Consider the following 27,708-nt stretch of genomic DNA (forward strand, 5'->3'; position numbering starts at 1 on the left):
ATCGAGCAGAAGCAGGCACATTGCTGTGCCCCTATGCAGCGTGCGCGAGGTCACTCCTGGAGTGAGATGCCCAGTTATGGGGTCCACGCTGCACGGAGGATGAGGAACTACAGGGGAAAGTCCACAGGAGGACAGTCAGGGTGACCCTGAGCCTGGAGACCAAGCCTTCCCAGGTGTGACTTCAGGCAGACAGGCTGGCTTTCTTACCGAGGAGGAAGCTGAGCGGTGATTTATGTTCTTACACATAGAAGAATCTATCTGATAAGGGAATGGTGGGGTGGTATAATGTTGCAGACGTGGGGATAACAAGATCCGGCGGGTAGAAATTGAAGTCAGACGAATTCAACCCTGACACAAGATGTAATTTCCTACTGCTAAAGTTAATGGGATGTCGGAGTGCCTGAGCGGGGGAGGAGGTGGGCTCTATTCACGACTAGACACCTCTGTCAGTTTATGATAACACATGCCCTTTACAAAATGCTGCTCTCTTAAAATAAACTGCACGTAATCTGTACAAAAGTCATGGAAGGGCAAATAGGCAAGAGGGAACAAGCTACAGGTGAAGAGGGGAAATTGGGGCAGAGGAGATTCTGGCACAGACACGTGCATGTTATTTGCACTGCTGCGGGTGGCTGTGCAGGTGAAAAGACGATGATTCCCCTGTTTGTTGTCTCCTTGCCCCACGGGGAGGCTGGGGAGTGCTCTGTGCCTGGGTACTGCTAGCGTGTGCTGCTAAGGCCATTAGTGCAACGAACCTCCCTGCACCCAGGCTTCCTGCAGTTGCCCGAGGGGCTCTGGGGGGATATTTTTGTCCTATCAGTGTATGACTACTAGATAGGTATTTCAGACGAAGGCAGAAAAAAGAAATTTAACTCCAACTGGGCACAATAAATCCGAACAGGACAGATCACAGCACACCAAGGCAATCATTTGGTGCTGGGAGATGCTATCGAGACCTCTTTTACATTTTATTTAGCCCATTACCAGATACGGAATTAGACCAGAAAAAACCTTTGGGTAACATCTGCTGGTGTCCATCACGCTGAGCACAGACCCCCTGCTAGCACGGTGTCCCGCAGGCCCCAGGACCCACTGCCTCCTGCTGCCCACCCCTGCCTGGCAGCAGCGCAGCCTCCTCGGCTGCTGGAGCCCAGGCTTTGCTCGGGTCTCCAAGCAGGAGATGGCCCGGGCGATGGGGTGCCACGGAGGGGGCCAGCGCGGGCTTCCTGGCCTTCGGGTGCCTGAACGCTGAGCAGAAATGAAAAGCTGTTGGTTGAGGACTGAGCTCCTCCGGCTTCCTGCTGAGCCTGGCTGCAGCCCTTTAATTAGGGGAAGCTAATTACATTTGACAGAGGAAAAGAGGCTGTCAAGTAGTATGGGAGAAATTCTTTTTGATTCAGCAGAAAACATTTTAACCTGAGGTGTCCTGTAGGCAATAGGCGCAGATAGGAAGCCGGCGTGTCTGAGAGCGGGATGCGTTGTCTTTTCAGCAGCATTTCCACTTCGCTGGGGACGTGTCCTATTTGGACAGTGGCCGAAAGACAGGAGATGAAAGGCTGCTGAGGCTGAGATTTCACACCAGCCGGCAGCACTCCACCTTCCTATGCATCGGAGGGGCGGCAGCAGCCAGTGAGGTGGGGGCTGCCGGGGCACGTTTAGGCTGGCGTTGGACCCGAAGAAGGCTTAGGACATGCAAAACCTCTTGACTTATTTGCTTATCAAAGGATTTAGGCTGAGCTTTCTAGAAGAAGTTGGCACAGGCTGAGCACAGCCCAGCCCCACTGACATCCAGGAGGAACTGGGCTCCTTAGTTCCCGGACCTCTTTGAAAATCCCAAACTCCCTCTCCCCTCCTGCCCCTGGGGGGCTGGGATCAGCTCGGGGTGCTTGCTTGTGACTTATTTCATAATGTAGTTAAATAATCGTGATATCGCAGAACTTAAACTCCCTAAACTCTAACGACTAGCGTAATGTGGAGTTTGAAGAGCTGGCAATCGCAAATGGTTAACTAACAAGTGTTTACAGCGCCTCATGATAGTTGCTGGCACTAAGACAAGGGCAGTAAAAAGTGGATTAGATGAAGATAAATGTGAGACACAGGCAGAAACAAGTACTCCAGCAGATGTGTGTGGAAATTAATGGGGTGGTGATAATAACAAATTCTGATTCGCCACACAGTAAATGTGTCTCTTGATAATCGGTTTCCAGTAGGATACCAACCGGGCATGCAGGAGACAGAAACCTAAATGGGGTGACATCTCTGCATCGCCAATGCATTGGATAGACACTGAATAGCTCAAAAAAGATAGCTGGAAAAGTTGAGTTTGTTTTGTCCCCTGCAGTCTCCCCCCCTCCAAATTTTATTTGCTGGATCTGTGACCCAGTCTCTTGACAAATAAATCCACAGGGCTACCAGGGAAAGGTATCTCCCAACTCGAGCATAAGGCTGGTGGTCAGGAGATCTTGGTCACGTTCCAACTGCTGCCGCAGATATTCTGCCTGACGTGGGCCGGGGGTGACTACTGACCCCACGTGTCTGCTCATCTACCGAACTGGGATGTGAAAGCTCCCACACAGCACAATACTTCGCCAGATGTGTTGTTGAACTTCATGTGTTTATGTTTGCGAAGAGAACATAGGATGAAAGGCATTACAGAAATGCAAAATATGATTTGTTATGATTTAAAAGCCATGCTGGTTTAGCAGTGCTACTTTCAAATATTTGCACCCTGCAGGCATTTCCAGATAAAGACTCAAGCCCAGCTTTTCTTTTCCGGTCCCATTTTTTAAAGAAGCAGAGTGGTTTCCAAACCCTTTGGAAACATGTCTTTGAGCTTGCCCACTGCAGCCTGTGTGACCGCAGGGACCAGGCTGTGCCTCCACAGACACGGAGGCATGACAAGCTGTCCCTGCGCTCGCCTCTCTCCCCTGTACCTATGGATGCCCTTCCTCCCCCGGCTTCATCCCGCACATCCATCCTTGCCGGTGCGTGCAATGAAGGTAGCGCAAACCCAGCCAGGGCTTCAGCTGCGCCCATTCCCTGGTGCCTGGGAGGAAGCAGGAGAGGGGGAATGAGTGCCAGGGGAAGTCGAGGGGAGGGGGCTGTTTTGCGGTTCCCATCCTAGAAGCATAAGCTGCGTGCCTGGCGTGCAGTGTCGGGGTGTAGGTCTGCAATGCCGTTTTCTTGGCAGGGAGATCACTCAGAAGAGTCCCATTTCTCCATTCTCTGCACCAGTTTGCTGCTGCCTGAATTGTGCAGATAAAAGCGGGTGGCAGCTCTGTCCACCGAGGCCTTGGGAAGCTCTAGCTTAACAATAGCAAATGGAGGTTTTTCTTTGCTTGCTTTGCTTTGAGGAAGGGTTGGGGTTTTTTTTTAGCTGAGGTCATTTTGGTGAAGCTGTTCACAGAGCAGTGCTGTAAACACATTTCCCAGCAGGGTGGAGGTTGGGGAGATGAAATTCAGCTTGCAAAGGACCTGACCGCCCAAGCCGGGACTGCCCTGGTGCCAATTTTGCCAATTTACATGGAGCTCAGGCTGTAGCAGGGGAGGGCGAGGAGGAGGAGGACGGGAAGCCCTGAGGCTGGCATCACCACGGGGGTAACTGTAAGAATGACCCACCTCATCACTGGTACTTGGTATTTCTGCCCAGGTGCCTGGAGTGACGTTGGGTGAGGGTGAGAATAAATCCTGTGGGACCTCTCTGTGCACCTGTTAAAATCCAGTAATTTGAAAAAGCAGAGGGTACTAAAGACAAAGAAAACGGGATTTATAGATTTCTGTGTCACATCCTAAAATAATGACATGTTCCACTCCCGGAGAAGGCAGCAAGTGCCTCCCTGCTCAAAGGATGGTTTTCCCCGCTGAGCCCTCTGGCCGCGCGTGACGGCACTGCTCGGGTACTCTGTCCCCCAGCCCCTCTTTCCCGGCCTCCCCAGTCCTGGGCTCCCTTGCCTCGGGCTCGGGCAGCGAGGGGTCGGCAGCTGAGCGCGGCAGTGAAAGCCCCCGAAAGCAGCGAGCAGGGACCTGCCAGCTCCAGACTACCATAATTTAGCCCAACCGAACACGCCTAATTTCTCAGTCACCGCTTCTTGCACACATGACCTGTTAAAAGGATTAAATTAAAAGAATTCCCAGAGCTAATCTAGTGATGATATGATGAGAGACAGGAGCTCAAGCGTATCCCAGAGGTGGCTCATCAGGTTTCCTAGGATGTATTATTTATGGGGCCATCTGCTTGAGACAAGTATTGAAGTCTGAAGGGGAGGAGGATTTTGATGGCATTCACTCATTTAACTGGGATGGGGGGTGCTGAGGCTTTTCCCCTCCCCAAAAATGCTGCTGTAGTTATTTATGGAACGAAGCCGGCAGCAGAGTACCTGTGTGCCGATGCCTTCAACAAAATCCTGCTCAGCTCTGAGAGCTCGCCCATGTCCTCACAGAAGGGGCCATTCATAGCATGAGGGAGAGAGGTATAAATGGATTCCAGTCTGAGTTACTGGTACGCAGGCTGTGAAATACAGCCGTATCTACAGAGCCGTGCCTGAAATGTGAGGAGGCAGGGGCAGCAGCCAGAGGAGGCAGAGTCTGCAGGAGAACAAGAAGAATTTCCCCAAAATAGCAGGTTTAGTTACTGTATAGCTCAGTAACTGTAGGATTTGTTTACCGCTATTATAGGCAACACGAAGCAAAATCGCAAATGTAAAAAAAGAAACTGTCTCTCTCTCTGATTTGGGCTGACATGCTATTTAAATAATATGGGTCAAGAAATCTGAAATAAAATATCTTCATGAACAGGATTTGTGTTCTTCCCGTTCTTGTCCATCTCCCCTGGTGCTAAAAGCAGCCACCTTCTGCTGACATTTCCCCATCACAGTTGCATCATCAGATTTCTGAATATCGAAGCTTCCTCAGGCTAATGTCTAAGCCTTTCTTAGTGGTCGGGAATGAAATTCCTTGCAAAGCTTTAGTTGGGAAGGTTCTGCTAAACCTTTACATAGAAATTTGCTGGAAGCTACCTGTCAGTTTGCTGCCCGTTTTCCAGTAATTCAGACTAATGACTCGTCAACCCTCCCCCCTTTTTTTTTCTCTCCTTCCCTTTGCATCTGTCTAGAAGTTGCTTTCTGCTCCAGTTACCAGTTTAATAACACAAGGCTATCTACCGAGGCAAAATACTCACCCAGTCTTACTTGATTTGTCTCATGACTGTTTTCATAATCCTTATTTTGTTAGTTATTACAAAAAAAAAGATAATCTGGGCAACTGGTTGCACGTTTGTACCTCTGATTTGGGGTATTGCTTAAGAACTGTTCTCCTGGACGCTGGAGCTGTGCAGGAAAGTCCCTGTGCAGGGGATTAGGTTTCTGTCTGATATGTGACTTGTGATAATGATCCGTGTGCCAAATGTTCAGGCAGGGAAATGCAGCCTGCGGAAGGAGCCTGGATCAGGCCATACACTGGGGTTGTTCTCACTTGCAAGCTTCTCTGTGGTGTCTTTCCAATGTAGCTGCCCCCCGCAAGCCGTCCCACCACCCCCCCGGCCGTGGCACGCTGAGGCACCATCGGGCTCTTCTGGCTGGGGGACAGTGCTGTGGGACACAGAGGCTGGGAGGAGGGAGCAGCCCCACGAGTGGCCTTCGGGCACATCAGCATAACCAGTTATCTGTGAGGGCCTCCGGCAAAGGGCTGGGTGCCCTCAGCATCCCCTGCTCTGTGGCGCCTGGACCGTAAGGGTCAGGGTGCTACGAGTTGGGTGCATATAGTAAAGGAGCTTCTCTATAGTGGGAGCTTCTCTGTGCATGCTGCCATAAGGCACTGCGAGAGCAACCCCTGGGCTCATGCTTCGGTCTCTAAAGACCCAGCAAGGCGCGTGCAGTGCAGACCAGACACAAACCCGCATGAAGATCAGCACCTGGGGACATGCACTATCTTCTTGTTGCAAAAGTCTGAGTTAGCAAGATGATAAAAAGCAACCAAGCCACTGGAGTCCCTTTTTGTTCCCATTGCTTTAAGACTGATACCAGTGGCAGATTTATCTCTCCTCCTCCCAGCCCAAAAGCCTCATGAGGACTGGATTTCTCTCCCGAAACTGCTCTGGTTGCCAGCCCTTCACCTACTGCATGAAATGACTCACAGGGACAAGAGCTTTGGGCAGGACAGAGGGCCAGGGATTTTAAAGCCCTTGCAGGACAAAATACTGGAAGGGATGGCATCAAGTGGCTTTTGAGCAGGTGCCTCTGCAGAGGCTTCTTCATTTTCCAGCAAACCAAGCAGAAGAGTCATGAGAGCTTCCTAAAGAATACCTACGAGCAAGCAGCATCATGCCTCGCTATGTGTTTGTGCAGCCATTATCACAAAGCGCTTGGCTGCTGCCACCCCACAATTAAATCAGGGATGAAATCCAGTCTGCCTGATTTTACTGTTATTAGTCGCCGCTGTGGCTACTCGGCCACGTTGGGTGGCAGTGCTTCTTACGTCGCCTCTTTTGCTCAGGATAATCTTCTGCCAGGTGGCTGGAACAATCTCATCCCTCGCTGCTGTTTAAAGGAGAGCCCCGTTGCTCAAGTTCGGCTGCCCATTTCCACGTCCTCCCTGGTCCCATGTCATATGCTTGTTGGGTGCATCACTGCGCTGGGCTCACGAAGCCAGCTAGGAGAGCAGCCTGCCTCTGTTGTTGCTGTGCTTGGGTGAATGGACGCGCTGTTGGAGCCAAGGTGGCTCCAGTGAGAGTGGCTCCAGGAAGGGATGAGGGGAGAAGAGAGGGTGTTCATGGTGGTAAGCCATCAGGGTGGTTCAGTCTCATCTAACTTGGTCCTCATCCCTGGCTGGTGCCCTCCTGTCCGCTGTGCTGCAGCTCATTCCGTCAGTGACGGGGTGGATCAGGAGAGCAGGTGAAGTGATGGGGAGGTTGTTTCTCTTTTTTCCCTTGGGATACTTGCAGCCAAAGCCACTTCCCTGATGCGGATCGCTGCATAGCTGTATGAAGAGCTGTGTGGACAGACACAACAGTGTGGGAAGAGGCAGGGCAGGGATTGCTTAACCCATCTCCGCTGTTAAAAAATGTTCACTGCATCGGAGCCTTAGGGACCAGACTTGAACCTACATTTTAGTTTTCTAAGAGGGCAGATCTTTCAAGTAAGCACTGATGTTTCCTGTGGAGCCAGTGAAGAATAAAAAAAAGTTTTTGGAGGCTTCCAGGTTCTGTTCCTTTAGGTTTAGATGCCTACACTATGTGGATTGGGTTTTGCACAGTGAACAGCAAGCCACAGTAGTGCTATTTCTGAGGTGTGCACGATCATGTTACTTCCAAGTGGCAGCAGTAAATACAGCCTCGCTTCTCAGTACTCCTGCATGAGCGTGGATGTGTGGCTGGTTGGCTTTAGATGAGCCCCGTGTGGAGTATCCAAGCCCTTATGGACTCCATGCAGCTGCTTCACCACTGTATGTCCAGATACATGCCACGGCCACGAATATTCACCCCCATGTGGTCAGAGATCCTGAGGTATGGTCCAATAGGTACATCCCTTTCCACTGAATGCCTGGATATGTATCTTATCTTAACTGTTCTGGCACTAAAAATACATAATGTGCCTCCAACATACAGCTGTAACTGCATCAAAAGTTTCATTAAACTGATTGTGATTTCCTTAGGCCACTTGCAATGTTACTGGGATGTCCCATTAAAAACCAGACCTTTTCAGTGCACAGATGCCACGCTCATTTTCTGTCCCTGACTAGTTACAGAGTCAGAGAAATTATTTTGCTACTACTGATGCCCATTCTGTTTATTCCTCCTGGATTATCCATAACAAGAGGTAAAAAACACTGCGCCTGGAGTAAAACATAGTTTTGCTGCTGCAGCCTTGCGAGGTTTTGAGCACGGCTGGCATTCTCCAGGAGTATGGGTCTTTACTGGACGGGACATTATTTCCTGCAGCAAGGTGAGCTTGCAGGCCATGCCTTCTCCCTCTGGCCCTCCTGCTGACCCTAGGTGTGCCATTCCTCCCTGCACGCTGGGTCTCAGCTCTGCCGCGCCGGCGGATACTGGCTCCCAACACCTGCAAGAAATTAAAGAGCACTGAAATACTCCCGGGTGCCGGTCGCTTATCGTACAGCCGACACAAAAGCCCAAATTCCTTTCACATGAGAACATGGGTACATCTGCTTGCAATCACCTTTCTCCAGGCAGCCGGCCTGATTAAGCAGAAATGTGATTCTTCACACTTGGACTGGGGAGCGCTGGCAGACGCCTGCAGCCGAGGGGCTGGGATTCGGGAGAGGCAGAATAAACACGCCTTTCACGCCCGGCATCCCCAGCAGTCCCGTGGCTCCCGCGCTCGCAGCCTTGGTCGCTTCTTGCCCTGCTTGCAGGAGGCAAGACATGCTGATATAAAGAGAAACTTGTTCTGTGGCAGGAAAAGTCATTTCTTCTGGCCAGGCATTTGGGAAGGAGACAGGAAGCATATAATTTTAAAGGTAAATTGATAAAATATTTGTTTGTTGGAGGAAGGGGAGGAATGTCAAAAACATGTCAGCGTTCTTTAGAAAAAAATATTGAGTCATCTTACTCCTGCCCTGATGACAACTGTGGGGTGTCGTAAAGAAATGTTGTAGCCTTCAGCGTTCCGTAGCCTCATGCAGGGTACTTTCCTTGCTGGAAGGATGCTCTTTGTCCGTGTGCGCACAGGGGTGTGAATGCACACTCCGTAGCGGAGGAGATGGCTAAAAATACTAAGAATAAAAAGCAGTGAGTGGACACAGAGGAATATTAGCAGTGTCTCTGGTAATGCTATTGTTTGTTTCTTAATATTTTCTTTATTGCAGCTGACGGACAAGGAAACAACTAAAAATCGTTACTTTAATGAAAGCTGCAGTTTGTAGCACAGATGCTACAAACGTACTTTTGTAGATTATGGTGTACGTACTTTTGTAGATTTGTCAGATTCCATTTCAAAACTTGCCCTTCATGCTGCTACACAACAGGATCGAAAAAGTAATTTATAGGTCCAATTAAGAATGCCATGTTTGGGGAATAAAGGGAAAGTATTTTTAACAAAAGCAAGCTTGACAATTGAGTAGCTCAGCTTCACTGTGATTCCTGAAAGCAAGCTGAAGGCAGCAGCTGCAGTATACTCTTAATCCTCAAATCTGTTCGTCAGTTAATATGTTTGTAAAAGCTACGTTGCCCCCCCTCCCAAGACTTTTTTTCACCAGCTCATAGTCCAGAGAGCCTGAGGACTCCGGCCAGGTCTGCAGGAGGTACTTTGCCGGCACAGTGCTGCAGTTGTAGCCGCAGTGCCCCTGGGGCACACGTGTCCCAGCCCAGCCACAGCATCCCTCCGGCTGGACTGGTGAAAATGGTCAGGAGTGACAATTTGCCACATCCTTGACTAACACAGCGGTGCTGCGCTGGAAGGCTGGGTTAGCTCAGCCTGCTTTGCGTTTGCTCTTTGGAGACATGGGTTAAATCGGGCATGGACTTCTCCTCAACTCTTTGAACTGAACTCTTACCAAGACCTGCCAAGGTCCTGCTTTAGGCCAAGCTCTATTCTTGGCCTCAGACAAATGCCTAATAGAGAGGAGAGCTCTCCTGAATAAGTGTGACTCTGGGCATTTTTAGGAATCTAGCTGGTTTAGGGAAGTTCTTAATATAAGGGTAGGGTGGAAGAACATTGTCCCTTAACAAGTGCAGGGAACGGTGATGGACAGACACTGTTTTAAAAAATTTGGCTTGCAGGGATCTATTCACTTGTCTGCATGTTTGAACATTGCAGTTTGTTCACCTGCATTCACATACACATGCAGAATTTTAAGGTGACAATAGAATGACCTACGCTAGTGCATGAAGATTCAAAGGGAAACATCTGTCATTAAAAAACAATAGGAAAAAACATTTATTTAGCACAGGCTGAAATATAGAAATGTTTGCATGCTGTGTTTGGCTTGACTTACTATAGGCAAGACTTAACGATGTACAGAAGGGTTGTCTGAAAGAAACGGTGCAGGATCTGATATTTTCTGGGGCTTCTCTCCTAAATTTTCATTGGATGTTGCAACATGCTGACACTCTGTAATAAATCCTTTCGGGTATTATTTAGAGGTCTCATACACAATGCCTTTTTTTAATATGCCTTCATTCCCTGTGAATGCTAATGCAGATATACGGAGATGAGAAGCTCTCCGATGATAGACACAGACAGGATGCCTTTAAGGCTATGTCAATGGCCTTTGAAAATATCGATCGCCAAGTGTGGTTACTGAGAAAAGATGCTGAAGCCTTTGGAACCGAGCAGTTAACAGAGCGTGGATCAAACCTGGATTTTCAGTTATAGGACGGATAAACCCTTTTGTCAGTCTGTCCCTGTGGCAGTCAGCCAGTCTGATGGTTGGGTCTCAATGTAGCGATGGGAAAATGCACATCTTTGTTACTCTGCTTTGTGAAGGCTGCGCTCGTAGAGAATATTCTTACTACTCGCCACGCAGCTTTCATCCTCAGCGGGAGGCACAAGCACAAGTCTTTGACTTCTGGGAGTAAATGTGGTTTGTCAAGGCCTTGCAGAATTGGGTCCCGCTCTTGCCCCTTGGTCTTTCCGATCTGTTACGCTACCACCCTTTGCCTGCTCTGCTGCCTACCTGCAGCCCCTCTGCTCCTTGTAGCTCTGTCATCAGCCATCGTCCTTTTTCAGGTATTGCCTTAAGCCACTGCTGTGCAATTGATGGGAAAATGGTAATGGTAGGGTGAAGGAAAGTTGGCTTCTGCTGACATTTTTGTATAAATTTGGAGCAGCCAATTTCATAGGGGATTCGTAAATGTACAAACTCTACGTTACTACCTGTCTTTTCCTTCCTTTCACATCCGAGAGAGATGCATTGGTTTTAAGGCTAGAAGACATCACTCTGGGCTGATCACCTGCATAATTCAGATCCTCTGTATAAACTCATGTTTCAGGATCAAGAAGAGTACTTGTGACAGAGACTTTCTTTTAGCAAGAAAAAAAAATCTCCCCTGGATTAAGAAAGATCCACATAGTCCAAGACAATCCTTCTGAAGATGTTCCAGAGTTGTTCAAGAAAAATGTCTTATACCTTCCACATGCTTGTTAACACCCATCTGATATTTTTCCTCAGGAGTTAGACTCTGAGCCTATTACACATCCAATTAGCTTATAAGCACCCCAGAAGGGAGGCTGCTTCACTATCTGCACACGCATCGCCCGTGCACAGAATTCAAATATTAGTAAAAAAAAAATACATGTTTCATAACTGTAATTGTTCTTGTCACAAACTCAGCCTCAGATCAATTTGGCTAATTTATTCCTGAAGCTGCTCACATAGTCTGGGAAGGGAAAAGGCAGATACATTTTCCAATATACTGCTATGCAAAGAATGTGTTTAGATCTTTGAATAATATTCCTGGTTTATATTTTTTATTTACGTATAAGAGTTTAGTTCTCTGTGTGTAAGAGCTTATTTTAAATGAAAATACATGTTGTTTAAGTGGAAACCAGAGATGGATATGGGATAGAAACCTCTGATGAAATAAGAGGAGGTGGAATTTGTCCATAATGAAACCAAAATGAGGGTATTCTGTCAGCCTTTGTTTTACTTTGTTTCATTTTTAGCCTAGCCTGGAGTTGTCTGTGCGCTCGCAGGGAAATCAATCTGTGCCTTGGGCAGCAGGATCTCTCCCTGCCTAGGGGAGACTGATTGATCGTTTCACATATTGAGACCATAGGTTTGATGGGAACTGTATAGAAATGTGACAGTAGTGGAGATTTGAGGGTTTTGGCTTCTTTACTAATATATATACCTTACAACATATGCTCCTTTTTCAGATAAAATGAAAAAGCCCTCTCTTTGCTGTGTATTTCTCTCCTTTCTCTGCTGTGCAGCTCTCTCCTTCCTCTCCAAACATTTCAGTATGCCTTTTTTTAAGCGCAAAACAAATTAATAAGTCATGCAAGATTAGTACTATAGAAAAGCTTTTCCATAGGCATATTTAACGTTTTCGTAATGATTCGGAGATTTGGTTATATTGGTATTGGGGTGGGTTTTTTTCCTTTAGTGTAGCACTATTTCTCATAAAATGGCCAACCCAAACCACAGGACAAAAATTTCGTATGAAATGATCAAGGATTAAATGTTGACTTTGCTAAATCCAAGGACAAGTGTTGCATTTGAATCAACAGGACTAGGATTCTTCTTGTCCAGGTGCCTAAAATTTGCTCAGCAGCAGGCCAGGCTAGGTCTCTGAAAAATGCGCTCTCATGTTGGGTTCTGCCTGCTTCAAAGTATGACTGATCTGTGCTTCCCCAGTTTTCTCTTCTTTGAAAAAAAAGGCAGCAAGCCTCCTATCTGACCATCTCTGATTAACAAGTGATTACCAACAGCGAAGTTATATTGCATGTCGCATGCTGTCCCTGCATCTGTATTAATCAGCATGAAAAATAAAAATTTAAATTACCATCTTTAAGAAGATATTCCTAACCCAGTTATTACTTGAGTGAAAATAAATAATTTTATGCTACTGTGCAGCCTCTCCTGCTCTATCATATAGTCATTATGGTAGCTCGTGCTCATATCATAGCTCGTGCCCTTTCTGTAGGGTACGAGAAGTCCTCAATGGTTTGTCTGCGTGTTTACTCGCTCCTGTATAGCTATACACTGGCCTGGACGCACATGGGAAACAAAGAGATCAGATGTCACCAGAGCATCACCGTACAATTACCCTGCTCAGGTCCTCCCACCTGTCAATAATGTTTAGCTAATATGTATTAGACTTACAGCCACGGCATCGTTACTAATAATTACCAGGTGAAAGCATCTTTCCATTGTGGCCATTAGGTGGTAACATTACCTAATAGAAAGGCAGTCACTGTCCTTCGCTTAGGAAGAGTACTACAGACCTGCAGTGCAGGTTGTGAAGAGATGTTAACCCAGGAAAATGTTCTTTAAAGCAAAAATCACTGCAGTCTTCTTTAAGAAAAAGGAGTTGGACACAAATGTTTATAGTGGCAGATCTGAAGAAAGGACGAGGCGAAATACTTTTGTGTTGGTTTTGGTAGCAGCAAGCGATTAAATTGCTCACCACACCTCGAAGAATTACAGCCTCAGAATTCCCAGATTAGCTTTCTGGTTAAACTGTGTATCTGGTCTGGCCCAAACCTAAGTGATCTGGCCCAAACCGGGCCTGTCTTGCCCACCAGGACATTTTTGATGGCGAGGAAACAACATACTGGAGATGGATGGCAGCGTATTAGCTCCTCTGTGCTTCAGCCATCCCCACTGGGAAGAGGTCTGGGGCATAAGAGCAATTCTGCCGATGCCTGGAGGAGCTAGCAGGGACTTCAGAGGCCTGTCTACATCAATAAATGTGGGCAGGTTCTTCTGCCTGGGTGAAGGACAGCCAGCTTCAGTTCAGAAGTCTCGCAGCCCTATAGGCACAGACAGAGCTAGTGGGCCCTGCTGTGAGCTGGGTCAGGCCCCGTGCCGGGCTTCGGGATCAGAGCCCAGCAGCGTTCCCCTCCGCCACCCACCGAACACAACCCCAGGAGAGCAAAAAGTCGGGGATAAAACGCCCGCCTTTCCAGGGGAGCCACGTTTCTGTACGATGGCGTTTTGCGAGATCCAGGCGTAGCAGCAGCAGACTGGGATTTAATCTTTCTGAGATAAATGGGATTCCGTAGGGCTCTTATGATTGAAAATACTTGTGTGCATGAATACTTGCAGGACGGACGCCTAAATGATCACAACAGGCAAAAAAATCTCCCCTCAAATTTCCATACCCCGCAGCCGTTGTACTGCCGGGCTGGCACACAAGCCCTTTGAAGCCGCTGGCACCCAAGCACAGCCGGGTGCAGCGGGGCTTCACGCGGGAAGATTAAAGATGTCACGATCTCTCACTCAGCAGCAGCACGGAGAGACTGCAAAAAGGGCACTCTCCTGGAAACAAACCCAACCATAAATCAGAAAGGTAATCCAACATCAAATGAACAGAGGCACGGGCTTGTTCACAGGCAGGGCTTAGGCAGGGCATTGGTGAAACTGGAAAGCACAGATATAAAGCAGAGCCAGGGAAAGCGGCCACAAAGCAGATCAAGAGAGGTGTAAGGTCACACGTGATAATGTCAGGAAGACAAGTGAGGTTTCTGCTCTGATAACCTGAGAATCGTGCTCCGAGCTGGGATGCGCTGCCTGTTATTAAGGCTCCCAAAGGCTCATGTTCGACCCGAGGAGAGAGCAATCACCTGCCCTCCGCTGCGGATGGCTTTGCTGTATTTTGACTGTTTGGGCAGACATTTTCTGTGCCGGGGGCCTGCCTCAGGCAGGCTGGCGATGCTTCTGAAAATTTCAGCCCACGCGATTCCTACCTGCCTGAGAAGGCAGGCGGGGAAGAGCAGGTTGGTTTTTTCATGCTAAAAGCGCCTGGCAGGCTTGAGGCAATGTTCCAGCTCCCATGCTTTGAAACGGGGGCTTCACACTGAGCAAGGGGTGGCAGCAGCTGTCTGGGACGCGCCCCTTTTCCTTCCCCAGGAAAATGCTCCCACTTTGTCCCATTTCAAATTAAAAAAACAATTTAGAAGCGTACACTCAGTAGGCATGCGCTGTGTCCCTGCAGGTCTCTGAGGCTTGCGTCCACGCTGGTGAGGTTGCAGTGGAGCTGCGCAGGGCTTGCCCTGCCGCCCAGGCTGTCATGCATCGCTGCAGGCTGCTGGGGCTGAGGGGACTGAGGCACAGGGAAGGAAACCCTGGGTAGAGCTAACCCATCACTGTCTCAAGCCCTTTGCTCCTCAGCAAGCAAACTTGTTCTGCTAGTAAACTTCTCTTTGCAGGCAGATATCCGCTCTGGAGCATGCCCAAATTTAACAGGCATCCAAGCCATAGCTAAGGGGTCATGAAGGCACTGATTTGGCCGGCAGGGACCAGTTCTAGGCATTGCTAAAGCCTCAAACACAACACAGGAGGAGGAAGCGATCTGACCGGAGCACTCAGATGGGATGGGATCAGTGTGGACTGAGATTGCCCCTCTCTCCACAGTGACCTGCTCCTGGGCCAGTGCTTACTGAGCACTGTGTGGGCCTGACCCCCGGCTATTCCTTGGGGAGGGGTGGACATAATACCTTCCTCCAGCAAAAAGGAGAAGTTCTGTTTCACCAGTTCCACCCCATTCCCCCTTCTGGCCGAACTCTCCCATTGTCTTCTTACTTGGCCTCAGCTCTTGCAGACCCCCCACCTGAGCCATCACAGTCCTGAAGATAACTAACCCAGCAAAAGTAAAGCGGGTCTGCTGGTTTAGCACACTGAATTGGCTCCAAAAAGTACTGGAGCCAGTGCTAGTAAGAGAGAGGAGGACAAGCTAGCAGGGGGCAGAGAGAATTCCCCATCTTGGCAGTAGCAAGCCACCATATTGACTTAAGCCCTTAAGGCTATGGCAGCTGCCTTGGGAAGCACAACCTGGTTTCCAGTCGTCCTCCAGTTTGTGCCGAATTCATTGTATCCTACTGAACTGTGCGTTGGAAAGGCTGGCTCCTCTGGTGATGCTCGTTACAAAGGAAGAGACTCGTGTGCTGTTCTGCGAAGGGGTTTAGGGCTGCAGGTGGCAAGGGGAGGCATATTCCTCCAGCCGTGATGAAGGTGCCCAAGTGTCTGAAGGTGTTGGGCTTGCAGAAACTCCTCTTGTCCCAGCTTCCCCTGGCCTTGTAGTTGTTGACATGATAGTGTCCCCAAACCAGCTTTCTGGTGAAGCACAAGGGAGGAAATAATGATCTTGTGATGAGGATTTGGTTGGGGGCCTGGGAAGACGGGGAAACCGTGGCAGCTGGGACAGGGCAGTTGGCGGTGGTGTGGGACACTCTTCAGGGAAGGGCTTGATCACCGTGAATAGCACGTGGTCACTGGCAACACGATGTAGCACAAGGTCAGATAGCTTTTTTTATTAAATGAGCACCACCCACCCCATGGGTAAGTCCAGAGTTTTGGGGAAAGAACAAAAATTAAGACAGCAATAATGTGTAGGAAGAGGGATGCTAAAATCAGATTGCTAAAATTAAGATTTTTAAGACTTCACATTTACTAATTTTTGAGTAGTTGCAGCCCTTTTGTTGTGTTTTTTGGTGGTGTTTTTTTTTTTTTTTTAAATGTTCATGCATTCTGGATGTGAATAATAAAGTAAGGGAATGAAAACAAGTCAAAAATAGCTCAGAAATAAGAGTTCAGAAAAAATGTTTTGAAGCATAAAAAGAAGAGTCCCGAGAGACAGCAGTGAAAGAAACAATGATTCGAATGAAATCAGGCTGTGGTAAAAAGACACATTTTAATGTACTACAGTCCCTCTCCACGTCCCTTCCTGTTAGACCTGACTCGCAGACTTGCCACATACTTCCAGGCTCATCCAAAAATACACTGGAAGCAGTGGAAGAGAAAAAGGAGAAGGATTTCTTAGAGAGAGAATTTTTTGTATCCCTCTGCAGAAAGGAAGCAGCCGTGATCAGATAACGCTGCTGAACTAACCTGCTTCTCACTGTGCTTATCGTGTAGCGTGTCCTCACTAATCCTGTCGTGAGGGCAGCAAAGTACCCTCAGTTAGTGAAGGGAGGAGGATGGACAGACCAACAGACACCATTTCTTATCTGACAGGGTCAGCCAGAAGCTGCAAAAAATATCAGCAGTAGCCAAGAACAGGGGGAAAAAAGATATATGGTATTTTAAGCTATTTTCTGTGGAAAATATAAACACTAATGTTTATTAATAATGTGGATCAAAGCAATGGTGCTACCAGGTGAGACACAATGGATGAAATGTGTCCCAAACCATGCGTCGAGGCCAACGAGACTCATAGCCAGTGACCAATAAACTTCCCCTACAGCAAAGGTGGTTGATCGGGGATTTGGGGCTGGTCCTGTCACTACCAGGAGGGCTCTGGAGCGGTGGAAGAAATAGTATGAAACTCAAAATGTTTTGGAAGGAATTGACTGATGACTTAAATGTTCTTCCTTCTGTTTGGAAGGAAAACACAACTCCTGCGGTTTTCTTGGAACAAGCTGCAAAAAACAATATCTGGAGTGCCAAATGCCTCTGTCCTAAGGCTAGAGACCAGGCCAATATGGTTGGGAGATTTTGTAAAAACTTCATTAGCGGAAAATAATCATTTTCTGGGTGTTGGGAACACTCTTCAATGCTGCCATGTTCTTGATCATATGGGTTGTTTTAGTGGATCATTAAAATCTTCGTGGTGCTTCTTTGCAAAAGATGAAGTGTCATCTCCTGCAATCCCCGGCCAATTTCCAATTTATCTATTTGCCTGCTAAGTTAGTAAGCTGATGCCAGGTCTCAGCATTTTATCATAAGTATTGTTATATTTGATGGGTTTTTTCCATGAAAATCCAGCTTTGGGAGGCCTGTGATCATATAAGCATTTAATCTACACTATATTTAAAAACATTATTGTGTTGAAATGCTTGAAAACATGAAGCTTAATAGCAGAAGAAGGCAAGGAACCAAGACCAATCTTTTTAACACGATTTTTTGTGCTTTGAATTTCTGAATATCCTTGAGTGGTCATTACTGATGCTATCTCTTACATTTTAATGAATAGAACACAGTTCTCTCAACAGCTACTGTGATGAGATGCAGAAGCAGAGGTGTCTCTCTGCTATTCAGGAATCTCTTTGTACTTAATTTTAGGCAAAATGTACAATAATAATAAAGGAATTAAGACACTTAAAAATTCAGTGATGCTTCGGGGCTGAGGTTTTTCCCCTGGTTTAGTTCAGATCAGTTAAACAGCCACACATGCCCACACCACTTTAGGTAGTTTTAGAAGCCACTGGGCTTAAAACCACTACACGTAACGTTGGAGATCACGCAGGGGAAACGGGGTCGCCTGAGCAGTCACCAAACGTGCAGCGAGTTGCAAAACTGTTTAAAAAATCAGCTAGAATCTTATCTGCTTATCCCAAAAAACGTACACAAAGTCCTGCAAGCTCCGAAGACAACACTGGCCGGCAGTAGGCTCAGCGATCGGGATTTCTCCGGCTCCAGCGAGCTCCTTGCCTGGCTCCTGCCCGTTGTTTCCAAGGTCAGGCCCAGAGCAGCTTTCTGCTGGAGCAGATTTCTGCCTCAACACGCAGGCTTGCCAGACCATAGCCCAGCCCCATGCTGGGGAAGCGGCGAAACCCGTCAGCTCCATCCTGCTATCCTGCCGCGGGCATCCCTCCGACTAGCGGTCCCCGTTACGCTAAGGGGCTTGACGGAGTTTTACACCGTGCGTGAAAGGGGCCCTGCTCACCACTCCTCATCCCAGAGCTGTCTGGGGAACAGTCCTGCTGACAACGTTAATTAACATCTTTCAACAAAGTTTCGACACCAGGAGTCTACCATTGTCACCAGTGGCGATGAAAGACGTTAACTGAATGACGTCATTAGCTCAGACTTGCTTACCTAGAGCCCTCGGGGATGCTGCGCAGCTGTGCCGGCAGAGAGCTCCCAGTGCTGGCGTGCCAGCCGAGGCAAACCAAGCCCTAAGACAAGCCTTCAACTCCTTCGTCATGAAGCAAGGGATGTTTTAAAGAGAGCGATGTCACTGCTGATGGAGAGAACCCAGGAAAACAACGCAGTATCAGCTACACGCACAGCGGCTGTGTTTTCACATGGCAAAGAGCAGAAAGGGGTACCGCAGGCGTGTCAATAAACATGGATACTCATTTGAAGGTAAATACTTCTAATAATGATGCAGTAGTCACAAGCTCAGCAGAAAGATGTGTGTTACTACAACACCAGGGCAACACTGCCTTAGTCCTTAAAGCAACCTGGAACAGAAATAAAGATTGCTACTGGAAAAACACCAGTCACCTTTCACCACTGCCTCTGTAAAGAAGTGGTGTTATATTTTTACACAACTTTTTTACTTTACGTCAAAAACTTCTGTCCCCTGAACTGAGAAAGTGACCTCTTCTGAGAAGATACTGCACTCAGTTTAACCCTGAGCATTATATTCTTCTGTCAATCATTTCTTCCACTGCCAGAGCAATGATTTTCTACAATAACCTTGCACTTGAGTCAATCCGTTCTCTGGGTTTCACCAGCTAGCATTTTATCTCGGCAGTTTCTTGAGTCATTGTGATACATTTGGTATCCAGAGGAGGTTTTGTGCTTTGTATTCCTTTGGCCCAGAGGCACCAAGTACCTGAAGTTCTGCAGAGCCCCAGCTGAACAAAACATCCTTTGCCATTACCAATATAGCAGTGGACAGTAAATATTCAGAAGTTATTGCCCTGGTTTTATAAATTATATCTACATCATGGCTTTTTCATGTAGCCTTACATACGTGCTCTTCACTTCTGTCCCTGCTAGCTACATTCCACAACTAGCTATCCAGAAACCTCAGGTGGTTTTAGTCAAGAAGCTGTCAACAGTAGGCTCATGAAAGAGCACATTGATTCTGAAGAACGGGCGTTTGCTCCAACACAGGGTGATAAGTCTGCTGACACTTGAAACATGGGGCTATGGGGAAAAACCACTCAAAAGCAGTGACAGAAAGGACAAACTAATTTTCGTTCCCAGTTGCATGGGAGTTGAGCTGGGACACCGGCCTCCTATGGGAGTGCTTCCATCACAGGGGTCTGGAAGGCGCTGCTCCCGCCCGCCCTGCCCCCCCGAAGCCACGGCTCCTGCAGAGAGCAAGGGGTGCTTCGCCTGGGGTGACCGCATCGCTTTTTCATGCTGCTGCCGCTGCCGTCTCACCTGGGATGAGCAGAGAGGCCCGAGCATTAGCTTGAGGGCGGCTGGGGATGGAGGGTGGCAGGGGAAAGGCTTTGGGTGCAGCTCCAAGTACTTTTTTCACAAGGGGAAAGACGCATGGGGCAATCAGGGGTGGTCACCTGAAGCAACATTCAGGCTGGGTCTGAGGAACCGCTGAGGGACCAGCCTGTGCTGGTGCTGGTTCTGTGTTTTATGGCAGGTGGTAAAGCCGGCCGTAGGGCCTTGTCCCACCTGTGCAATTAGCTGTGCCTGAAATGGCACTGACAGGCTCCACATCTCATCGCAGGGAGTTGCCGCACCACCGCACGGCTCCCTCGCCATACACACGCGTATATGTATATTACACATATGTATTCAATGTACATATTTATATACAATTACAATATATACAGTATATACAGCATCTCTGTGTGTGTATATATATACACATGTTTCAGCTGGAACCAATCTGGAAACAATCCTTGGATCAGGCAGCTGAGGCCCCGGCGCTTGCCAGATTTCTCACAAGTAGGTTACAGAGAGAGCCCGGCTCTCCCTCGCTCACCCTTGCCGCCTCCTAAATCCCTCCCGCACTCCTCGCTGTACCCTGGCACTGCTTCAGAGGAGGCGAGATGCCCGTAGCAGTCTCCTGAGTGTCATGGGTCTCTGCTGTGAGAGAAGAGAGAGGTCTGTATCCAAGGATAGGGATTTTACTGGGCTTCATCTGGGGTGTTTCTGGCATTTGCAGGGGAAGGAGCTGAGAGAAACTGAATTCACTGAGGGGAGCTTAAACCCGAATTGGGAAACAGCAGCGTAAGTTTAGGCGCTGTTACAGTTATGATCTTGCTGAGTAAGGACTTTTAGTTTGTAAGTTTGGCTTTTGGTCCCCGAGTTGTTACTATAAGCCAAACCTGTCTATATGTAGAAAAAGAAATCTGAATTATTTTTTAAAGCTGATCAGTTAAAAGCATTGCGGTTTTCTGTGGACTTGGGGGTGGGAGGAATGGAGACAGAAAAAAACCCCTGAACTAAGTCACCTTTGATTGATTCTGATTCTGTTTTCCACCAAGACGATCTCTCAATTTCCATCTGCTGTTACGGCCAACTGACAAACTGGCTTTGTATGTAGAGAAATGTTAAATTACATGCTACAGCTATTTTTTTTTATAATTCCCCTGTTAGAAAAGCCCGCAAGAATTGCTGGAAGCTCTTCACCAGTTGCACTGCGTGGTGTGTCGCCTTGTCTTACCGAAACGCATCCCCCTCCACCTTCAAGCGCGAAGGGCACAAGCCCACGGAGATGGGCGGAGGGGCTGTCGGGGCCGGCCGCGCTCCCTGCCCGCGCCGCTGGCTGCGGCTGCTGCCGGACCCGCAGCCCTCGCCCCCCTCCCCCGGCCGCCTCCCCGCCCCTCCCCGCGGCGGCGGGCCGGGCCGGGGCGCGGCGTGGGGCGGGCGCCCGCGCCCCTTCCCTCCGCTTCGGCTCCGGCTCCGGCTCCATCCTCTCCGTCTCCTCCCGCCCAGGTGGGTCGCCTCGCCGCCCGCCGCCCCCCGCCGCCATGCCGCCGCCGTGCCCACGCGGGGCCCTGCCCGGGGCCGCCCTCCTCCTCCTCCTCCTCCTCTTCCTCCTCCCGCTGCTCTGCGCGGCTCCCGGTGAGTGAGCGCCCGCGCCCGGGCCGGGGTGCAGGGTGCGGGGTGCGGGAAGGGAAGACCTAACCCGGCACGTCCCGGGGAGCAGGCAAAAGTCTTCCCCTGGCATCACACGTGGCCGCGTGGGTGAACGGTTTTGGTCACTCCAAAACTTGTGCAAGCTGAGCATCTTTTTTAAAGGGCTTGTTTTCGAGCGAAGAAAGCATTTCGGACCAGCCGAGCACTCGCAGGTCTCCTGTTGCACTGCCTGGCCGTGGGCTAAAGCCTTGGATCCCTTCTGGGAAAGGGCTTCGGTGGGACAACAGCTTTGATGTGCTTTGGGACAGGCTGCAAGGAAAAATCTTGAAGCAGTCTGGTTGTTAACGTGCCCCTCGCTCAGGGACAAGGGTTTTCCAGGGTTATCAGGCCACCCTGGACGCTGTGTCATGGTACTGGCATCGGCTGTGGTCTTCTGCTGCAAAATATTAAAATTTAATTGGTAAAGAAAGCCAGTTTCGGGGTTTCCTTGCCAAGAAGAGCTGGAGAGAGGATGCTACAGTATCAAAAGCTTCCCTGTAGCTTATGTTGCGCTCGAGAGTGGAAACGGGAGCAAAGGGAGGCACTGGTAGAAACTTGCTGCAGAGTTTTGCCTGGTGGTCTGGAGCTATGACAAAAATACTTTTGGTATTTTTCAAGATACGATTTTTTGTTATTGTTTTTTCCTTCTTAGTAAATGTATGTGTTTTATTTTTACTTGTCTAGATGTTTCAAGGGGAAATAAGCTTAAACTGATGCTTCAGAAACGTGAAGGTAAGTAAAGAGACAGCAAAGTGCTTTCCCTTATTTTTCCTTTGAGTCAGCTATCGTTTGAGTCCGTTGCTATCAGTCAAAGCTGCCAACGTGCTGTCACTCTGTCTCCAGCTCAGAGGGCAATCAGACGAGCCGTGTACAAGCACCCGGTTCAAAGCTGGCAGCGCACAGCCGCTCTCGCTACATATCATACCAAAACCTGCTGCGCATATGGTGCCAGCCCCATGGAGGCTGTGCCTGCATGTCCGTTTGGGACTTGGTACTGGCCAGGCTGGAGGCTCTGGTTATCACGGCCCCCTCTGAAAACCAGGGTTCCCAGCCTCAGGCAGCACGCCTGCGTTTTGCTCTGCGCAGTGTATAGCACCTACCTTTTCCAGTGTATGCATGGCAGACGTGGCGTTTATCTGGTTTATTCCGGGAAGTCACAAGCTTTTCCAAGGAGTTATGATGCATGGAAATACTGCTGGCTCAGGTGCAGAGAAGAAAATGTGCAAACCAGGCTTGCTTGCGATGCCTTGACTTGTTCCCTTTGTCCTCTTGGCCCCACGTGTGCTTCCTTTTTGGAAGACTGCTCTCTCTATGGGAGAGATGATGGCCAAGGGCCCAGCGTGCAGATGCACCGAATAGCTCGCTGGTTGAGGGAAGGGGATGGAAATGGAGCTGGCCGGGGACAAGCAGCACTGCAGCAGGTGGGGGGCAGGATGAAACACCCCAGAAGTTTTGGTTGCCTCCCTTCAGCCTACTCTGTGGCTGAGGTAAAGAATTTACAACCCCCACAGAGGGGACTCCCACTTTCTGCAAACCTGCCTGACTTCTCACTGGGTTTTTCCTGGTATCACCCACCACCTCTTGCCAGCCCTAAAATGTGTGCCCCATCCACGGCTGTTTTCCTTGCGCGTGGGTTCCCCACCTCACCGATCTGCAGTGCTTGCATGCAGGTAGGAGCGACCACGTGCAACAGGCGCCCTCCCTGCGCCCCAGCAGCGGTCGGCTTGTTTGCTCAGGTCCCCTGGGGAGAGGGACCTCCCCGGGGGAGGCTTCTTGAGCGTGCAGACAACACGGCCCAGACCAGGAAGAACTGCAAAGCCTTGAATTGATGATGGAGGGAATATGCAGCCCCTTAATTTCAGCCTCACTCCCCTTTTCCAGTTGTGCGCTAAAGCCAGCAGGCTAAGTACCCAGTAGTGGGTCCCCTGCTGGCAGTGTCCCTTGTGCGAGGCTCATTCATGTGACACTTGTTCAGCTGTCCCGCGTCCCAGTAATCACGCCCAGCTCGAGCGCACGGCGAGTGATCAGTTTCCAGCCCATCGCCGCAGGGCAGCCTGCTGTTTCCCACTCTTCCTGCGACAACTCAGCTATCGTTTTTACCTCTTGAACCTCCTTCCCCCTGCAGTCCTTCGCCTCCCCCTGCGAGTCTGACCCGCTCCTGCTTCAATGGTTTTCACATCTCCACCCGACTTCCCCTTCTGTCCTAGCCTCCTCCCTCACATCCTCCGAAAATCCCCATCCACACCCTTGTTCCTCGTCTATCCCTCATTGCAATGAACCCTCTGAAGCCGAGACATTCCTCCTACTCCTATACATGCTTCTTGTTTCACGGGAAGACCAAACATACCACATTTTATCATTTCTGTGCGTGGCAGGGGACTAGCCAGTCCTCACGTCCATACCTTTCGGAGGTACATAAATTCCTCTAGCAGCCGCAGCAAACTGCTGGCCTCTTAGGCATGGGGCAAGCCAGATGGCACCTCTGGGTCTGGCAGGTTGAGGGCATTCCCATGCATCCACCACGCAGTGTGCTATGAAAGCCTGATGGGCTTTTATTTTCAGGCATACAGGGCATTTAGTAGCACTCATTATTTAAAAGCCACATTTTTACACAACAGATTCAAAAATCTATCTTTTTATGTGTGCCTCCCTTCACACTAGGAAGTTAGCAGTGTTTCTCCAGCTTCTTCAGGCTTTTTAACTTCACCTCTCATCTTCTTTCCCGTTCCTGCAGCAGCAGCGCGGAGGCCAGTCTCCTGTTCTCTCCTCAGAGCACAACACAGCGTATGCTCTTTCAGCTTGGGTTTATTTATTTAAATGCCTTACTGAGCTTATGTCTTTGAGCTCAGAACAGCTCTTATCAAAGCCAAGAGAATGAGGGTAGCTGAGAAATCCTATTACACCGACGATTCCTGGGCTTATTACTGTTACTGCTGCAACACGCATCACGCCGCCGAGCACAAAGGTGATGGCATGATGCGAGAAGCATTTTCTTACTTGCTGCAAGCGGTACGCTTCGGGCTGACTAAAAATTTCCTGGCACGTCTTTTTGGGGGGGAATGAATTTCAGCCCCTGTTGCCACGAAGCCCGAGGTGTCAGTGAAAGAAACGGTGGCCAAGGAGTTCCTAAGCAGCCTGAGACGCCAGAGGCGTCAGCTGTGGGACAGGAGCCAGCCCGACGTCCAGCAGTGGTACCAGCAGTTCCTGTACCTGGGATTCGACGAGGCGGTGAGTGTAAGGCTTTCCAGAGTCGGTAGGGCTTCAGAGCGAGCGGCTGCGAGCGTGGATGCACAGCCACGGGGGCACCCAGGGAGAAGCTGCCCTGTTTCTGCTCACAGACACTGCGATTTCTTTTTTTAAAGAGGCAAACATTGCACAGAAATATAAGCTCCGTATTTGTTAGAGATTTCTGCGTTATTTTGTTAATAGAGAAAAATGACATTAAAATCTTGCGTGGAGTTCTTGCCTGCTACTGAACTTAAGCTTAACAAATTGCAACCAAAGTTTGCTTTGAGAAATAGCCAGACCCAAAGCAATCAATTGTATCTCAGGAAATTAATTTGGCAGCCTCAACCTAATCAATTTGCTTTTTAACACGCTGAGAAATCCACACCAAGCTGGTCGTGATTGGCTTTCCTCAATGAAATGGCACTAACATTACATACCTAATGCATGCATGTGCCTTTGTGGTGCGGGCAGCTCCTGACCATCACGAGCACTGGCGGCAGCTGTGCCTCGACTCTAAATGTGAAAGGAAAACCATTTGGTAATGTGCAGCCAACCTCCCTTCAAATAAGAAGGATACATTTTTTTTTAAAAACAGTTAATTTGTAAAAACACTGGAGTGGAATCAAGAGTTCCTGGCTCTGCACAAAGCTCTACTAAATAGATGCTGAAACAGGGCGAAAAATGTGCATTTAGTTGCAGTCCCACATGTAGAATAATTTCTACGTTAATAAGAGGTAAAAATAGTTAGAGATGTTGAATTCTTGGCTTCTGTCAGCTGCCTGAATACGTTTAATGAGACTGCATTGGCACAGGCAAGCTGGAGTACATTTTGGACCTTCATGCTCTGTGGATTGCTTAGAAGATGAATGCACTCATTTTCAAAGCTGGAACAATTAGAAAAATAATCCTTTGCTTGGACTGAAATAAGGAAGGATACATTTTTTTGTATCCTCCTGGACACTATGCAGCTACAAGTGACTTTTTAACAGCCTGGCTATATCCCCCTCCCCCAATAGGAATAGGAAAAATAGGAAAAGTGGGTTTATGCATCAGAAACTGAAGACTGAGGGCAAATACCGAGAAGTAAGTAATAAGGACAAACCATGCAGGTAAGATGAATTCTCCTCTGAGTTCCTGTGGCATTTCAAAAACTGAAATGAGGCCTGTGGTGGGATACAATGAATCCACTTAGTAGGTTTTCTTCAGTATTAAGACACAGTTTTAACAATGAAATAACTGTTTGTTCCAGCAAAGGACTTGGGCCATACTTACCCATTGTGTATTTTGCAAAACTTTTTTTTCAAATCTCAGCCAAAAATATTTCCAAAGAGTCATTCAGATGGAAAGACTTTGCCTTGGCAAGTATTTGATATCCTTGCACACTGTTTTTCCTCTGCTGTTGTGAGCAGAATTGAACTGCTTATTGCATTTCCATAGCTAGAAGGCTGCACTGTACATTCATTTTTACCCATACCCATTTGCAAAATGGGAATGAAAGATCACAGGCATAAAGCGAAAGCCTGTTGCACCCACTCTGCAGTCAGGGACATCGTGCCTAAAGGCAGGGGGCAACGGAGAACCAAACCTTCAGATTTTTAAGTACAAAACACTGAAATGTTTTTCTAATCCACCACTGAAAAGGTAATATAAATATTAAAGGTGCTCAGTGCATGCTTCAGTTGAAGGCGCTCTGAGTTGAAGCACTTCACAGTGGGCAGAGGGTGTGGGGGTGGGTCCCAGGTGGGGCTGGGCGGGACAGTTCCTGCACTCGGGGCCCTGATAATCCCCTAGAGAAGGTAGGTGCAAGTCACAAAACCCCTCAGATCTAAAGATTTCATTCTGACAAATACGCAAAGGATCCGAATTTCTGAAAGAGATAAAAGGAACCTCTTGCACCACTTCTGTTTCACTCTCTTTGTTGTAAAGTTTCAGGCTTGGAAAGCAAGTATGTTCTTTTTTTGGCAGAAATTTGAAGATGACATCTCCTACTGGACAAGCTTAGGGCGTGCTCGTAATGAATACTATGGTGGATACTACCAACACCACTACGATGAAGATTCACCAATTGGCCCACGAAATCCACACACCTTCAGGCACGGAGCAGGTGTCAACTATGATGATTACTAATGCCATCTATCCTACTATAGTTGGTGCCTATAGGGCTGCACTGGCTGAGGCTGAGTCCTCCTCGGCCAGAATGACCCTGCTTTTCTCCTGTTCATGTAAAACAGCAGGAGTAAAGGCACTGCCAGACTTTGAAGAAAACAACATGACTTCTTTTTAATTATCGTTACTTAGTAGTACACTATATCTAAAGTGTTATAGAAATAAAGCTTTTTTGATAAAATAAACAGGTTGCCATTATTTAGTAGAGTTTGTAACAGCAAGTTTCATTCCAATTGTATTACTACAGATTCCTTTTTAAAGAGCTTTTTCATTTACTTTCCTACAATCAATTGCAAAATTACATTATATCATCTAGTTTGGCATATAGAAGACATAATATAAGCCAATACATTTCAGATGTGCCTGCTTATTCAGATTTGTGTCAACAAATAAATCCAATTATTCTTGGGGGAAAAGAAAAAACAACATTCCTCTCAGTTGAAGTGCTGCCTTATTGCCTCCTCTGCTGTTTCCTTACCTACTGTGCACAGCCCTCCAAACCTGCGTGATACGGCACTTCCACGGTTCCTGTTGGGGCAAGGACACAGATGTTCACAAAAGCTAAACTCAGTGCAGAGGAGCTCACCCTCCTCCAAAGTGAAAGGAAAGGATTCTCCAGGGAAAGGGCTCAATGGAGGAACCTGACTTCAGAAGTAATCGCTGAGACGCAGAGCATCTAACCTGAGTGGCCCCTACCCTCCCCAGGCACGATAACCCAAAGGTTATCTTTGATGAATACTCCCCTTTGTGTCCTTTCCGCTTAGCTGCAAGCTTTCAGTCTAGCTCGAAACAGGGAATAAAATAACAAAATAAGCTATTTAAGATGACGTTAGTATCAGATAGTATCCAACACAGTCCCCAGAAGTAATTTCCTAC

General features: G+C 48.3%; 1 protein-coding gene across 3 annotated transcripts; it reads left to right on the top strand.

The window, feature by feature from the left end:
- The first annotated feature begins 8,311 nt into the window (after positions 1-8,311).
- On the top strand, positions 8,312-27,260 carry ECRG4 (ECRG4 augurin precursor). Of its 3 annotated transcripts, none has more exons than XM_075136212.1 (5): positions 8,312-8,472; positions 21,256-21,384; positions 22,123-22,170; positions 24,509-24,666; positions 26,632-27,017. In XM_075136212.1, exons 2-5 carry the CDS (start codon positions 21,291-21,293, stop codon positions 26,791-26,793), a joined length of 462 nt encoding a protein of 153 aa, XP_074992313.1. In that variant the 5' UTR covers positions 8,312-8,472; positions 21,256-21,290; the 3' UTR covers positions 26,794-27,017. The 3 variants fall into 3 exon arrangements, with proteins under 3 accessions (XP_074992313.1, XP_074992322.1, XP_074992306.1); XM_075136221.1 differs by lacking the exon at positions 8,312-8,472 and adding an exon at positions 20,325-20,421; XM_075136205.1 differs by lacking the exon at positions 8,312-8,472 and having other exon boundaries at positions 21,164-21,384; positions 26,632-27,260.
- Positions 27,261-27,708: the final 448 nt, after the last annotated feature.

The sequence above is a fragment of the Calonectris borealis genome, chromosome 1, assembly GCF_964195595.1.
Source record: "Calonectris borealis chromosome 1, bCalBor7.hap1.2, whole genome shotgun sequence".
NCBI classification, from domain to species: domain Eukaryota; kingdom Metazoa; phylum Chordata; class Aves; order Procellariiformes; family Procellariidae; genus Calonectris; species Calonectris borealis.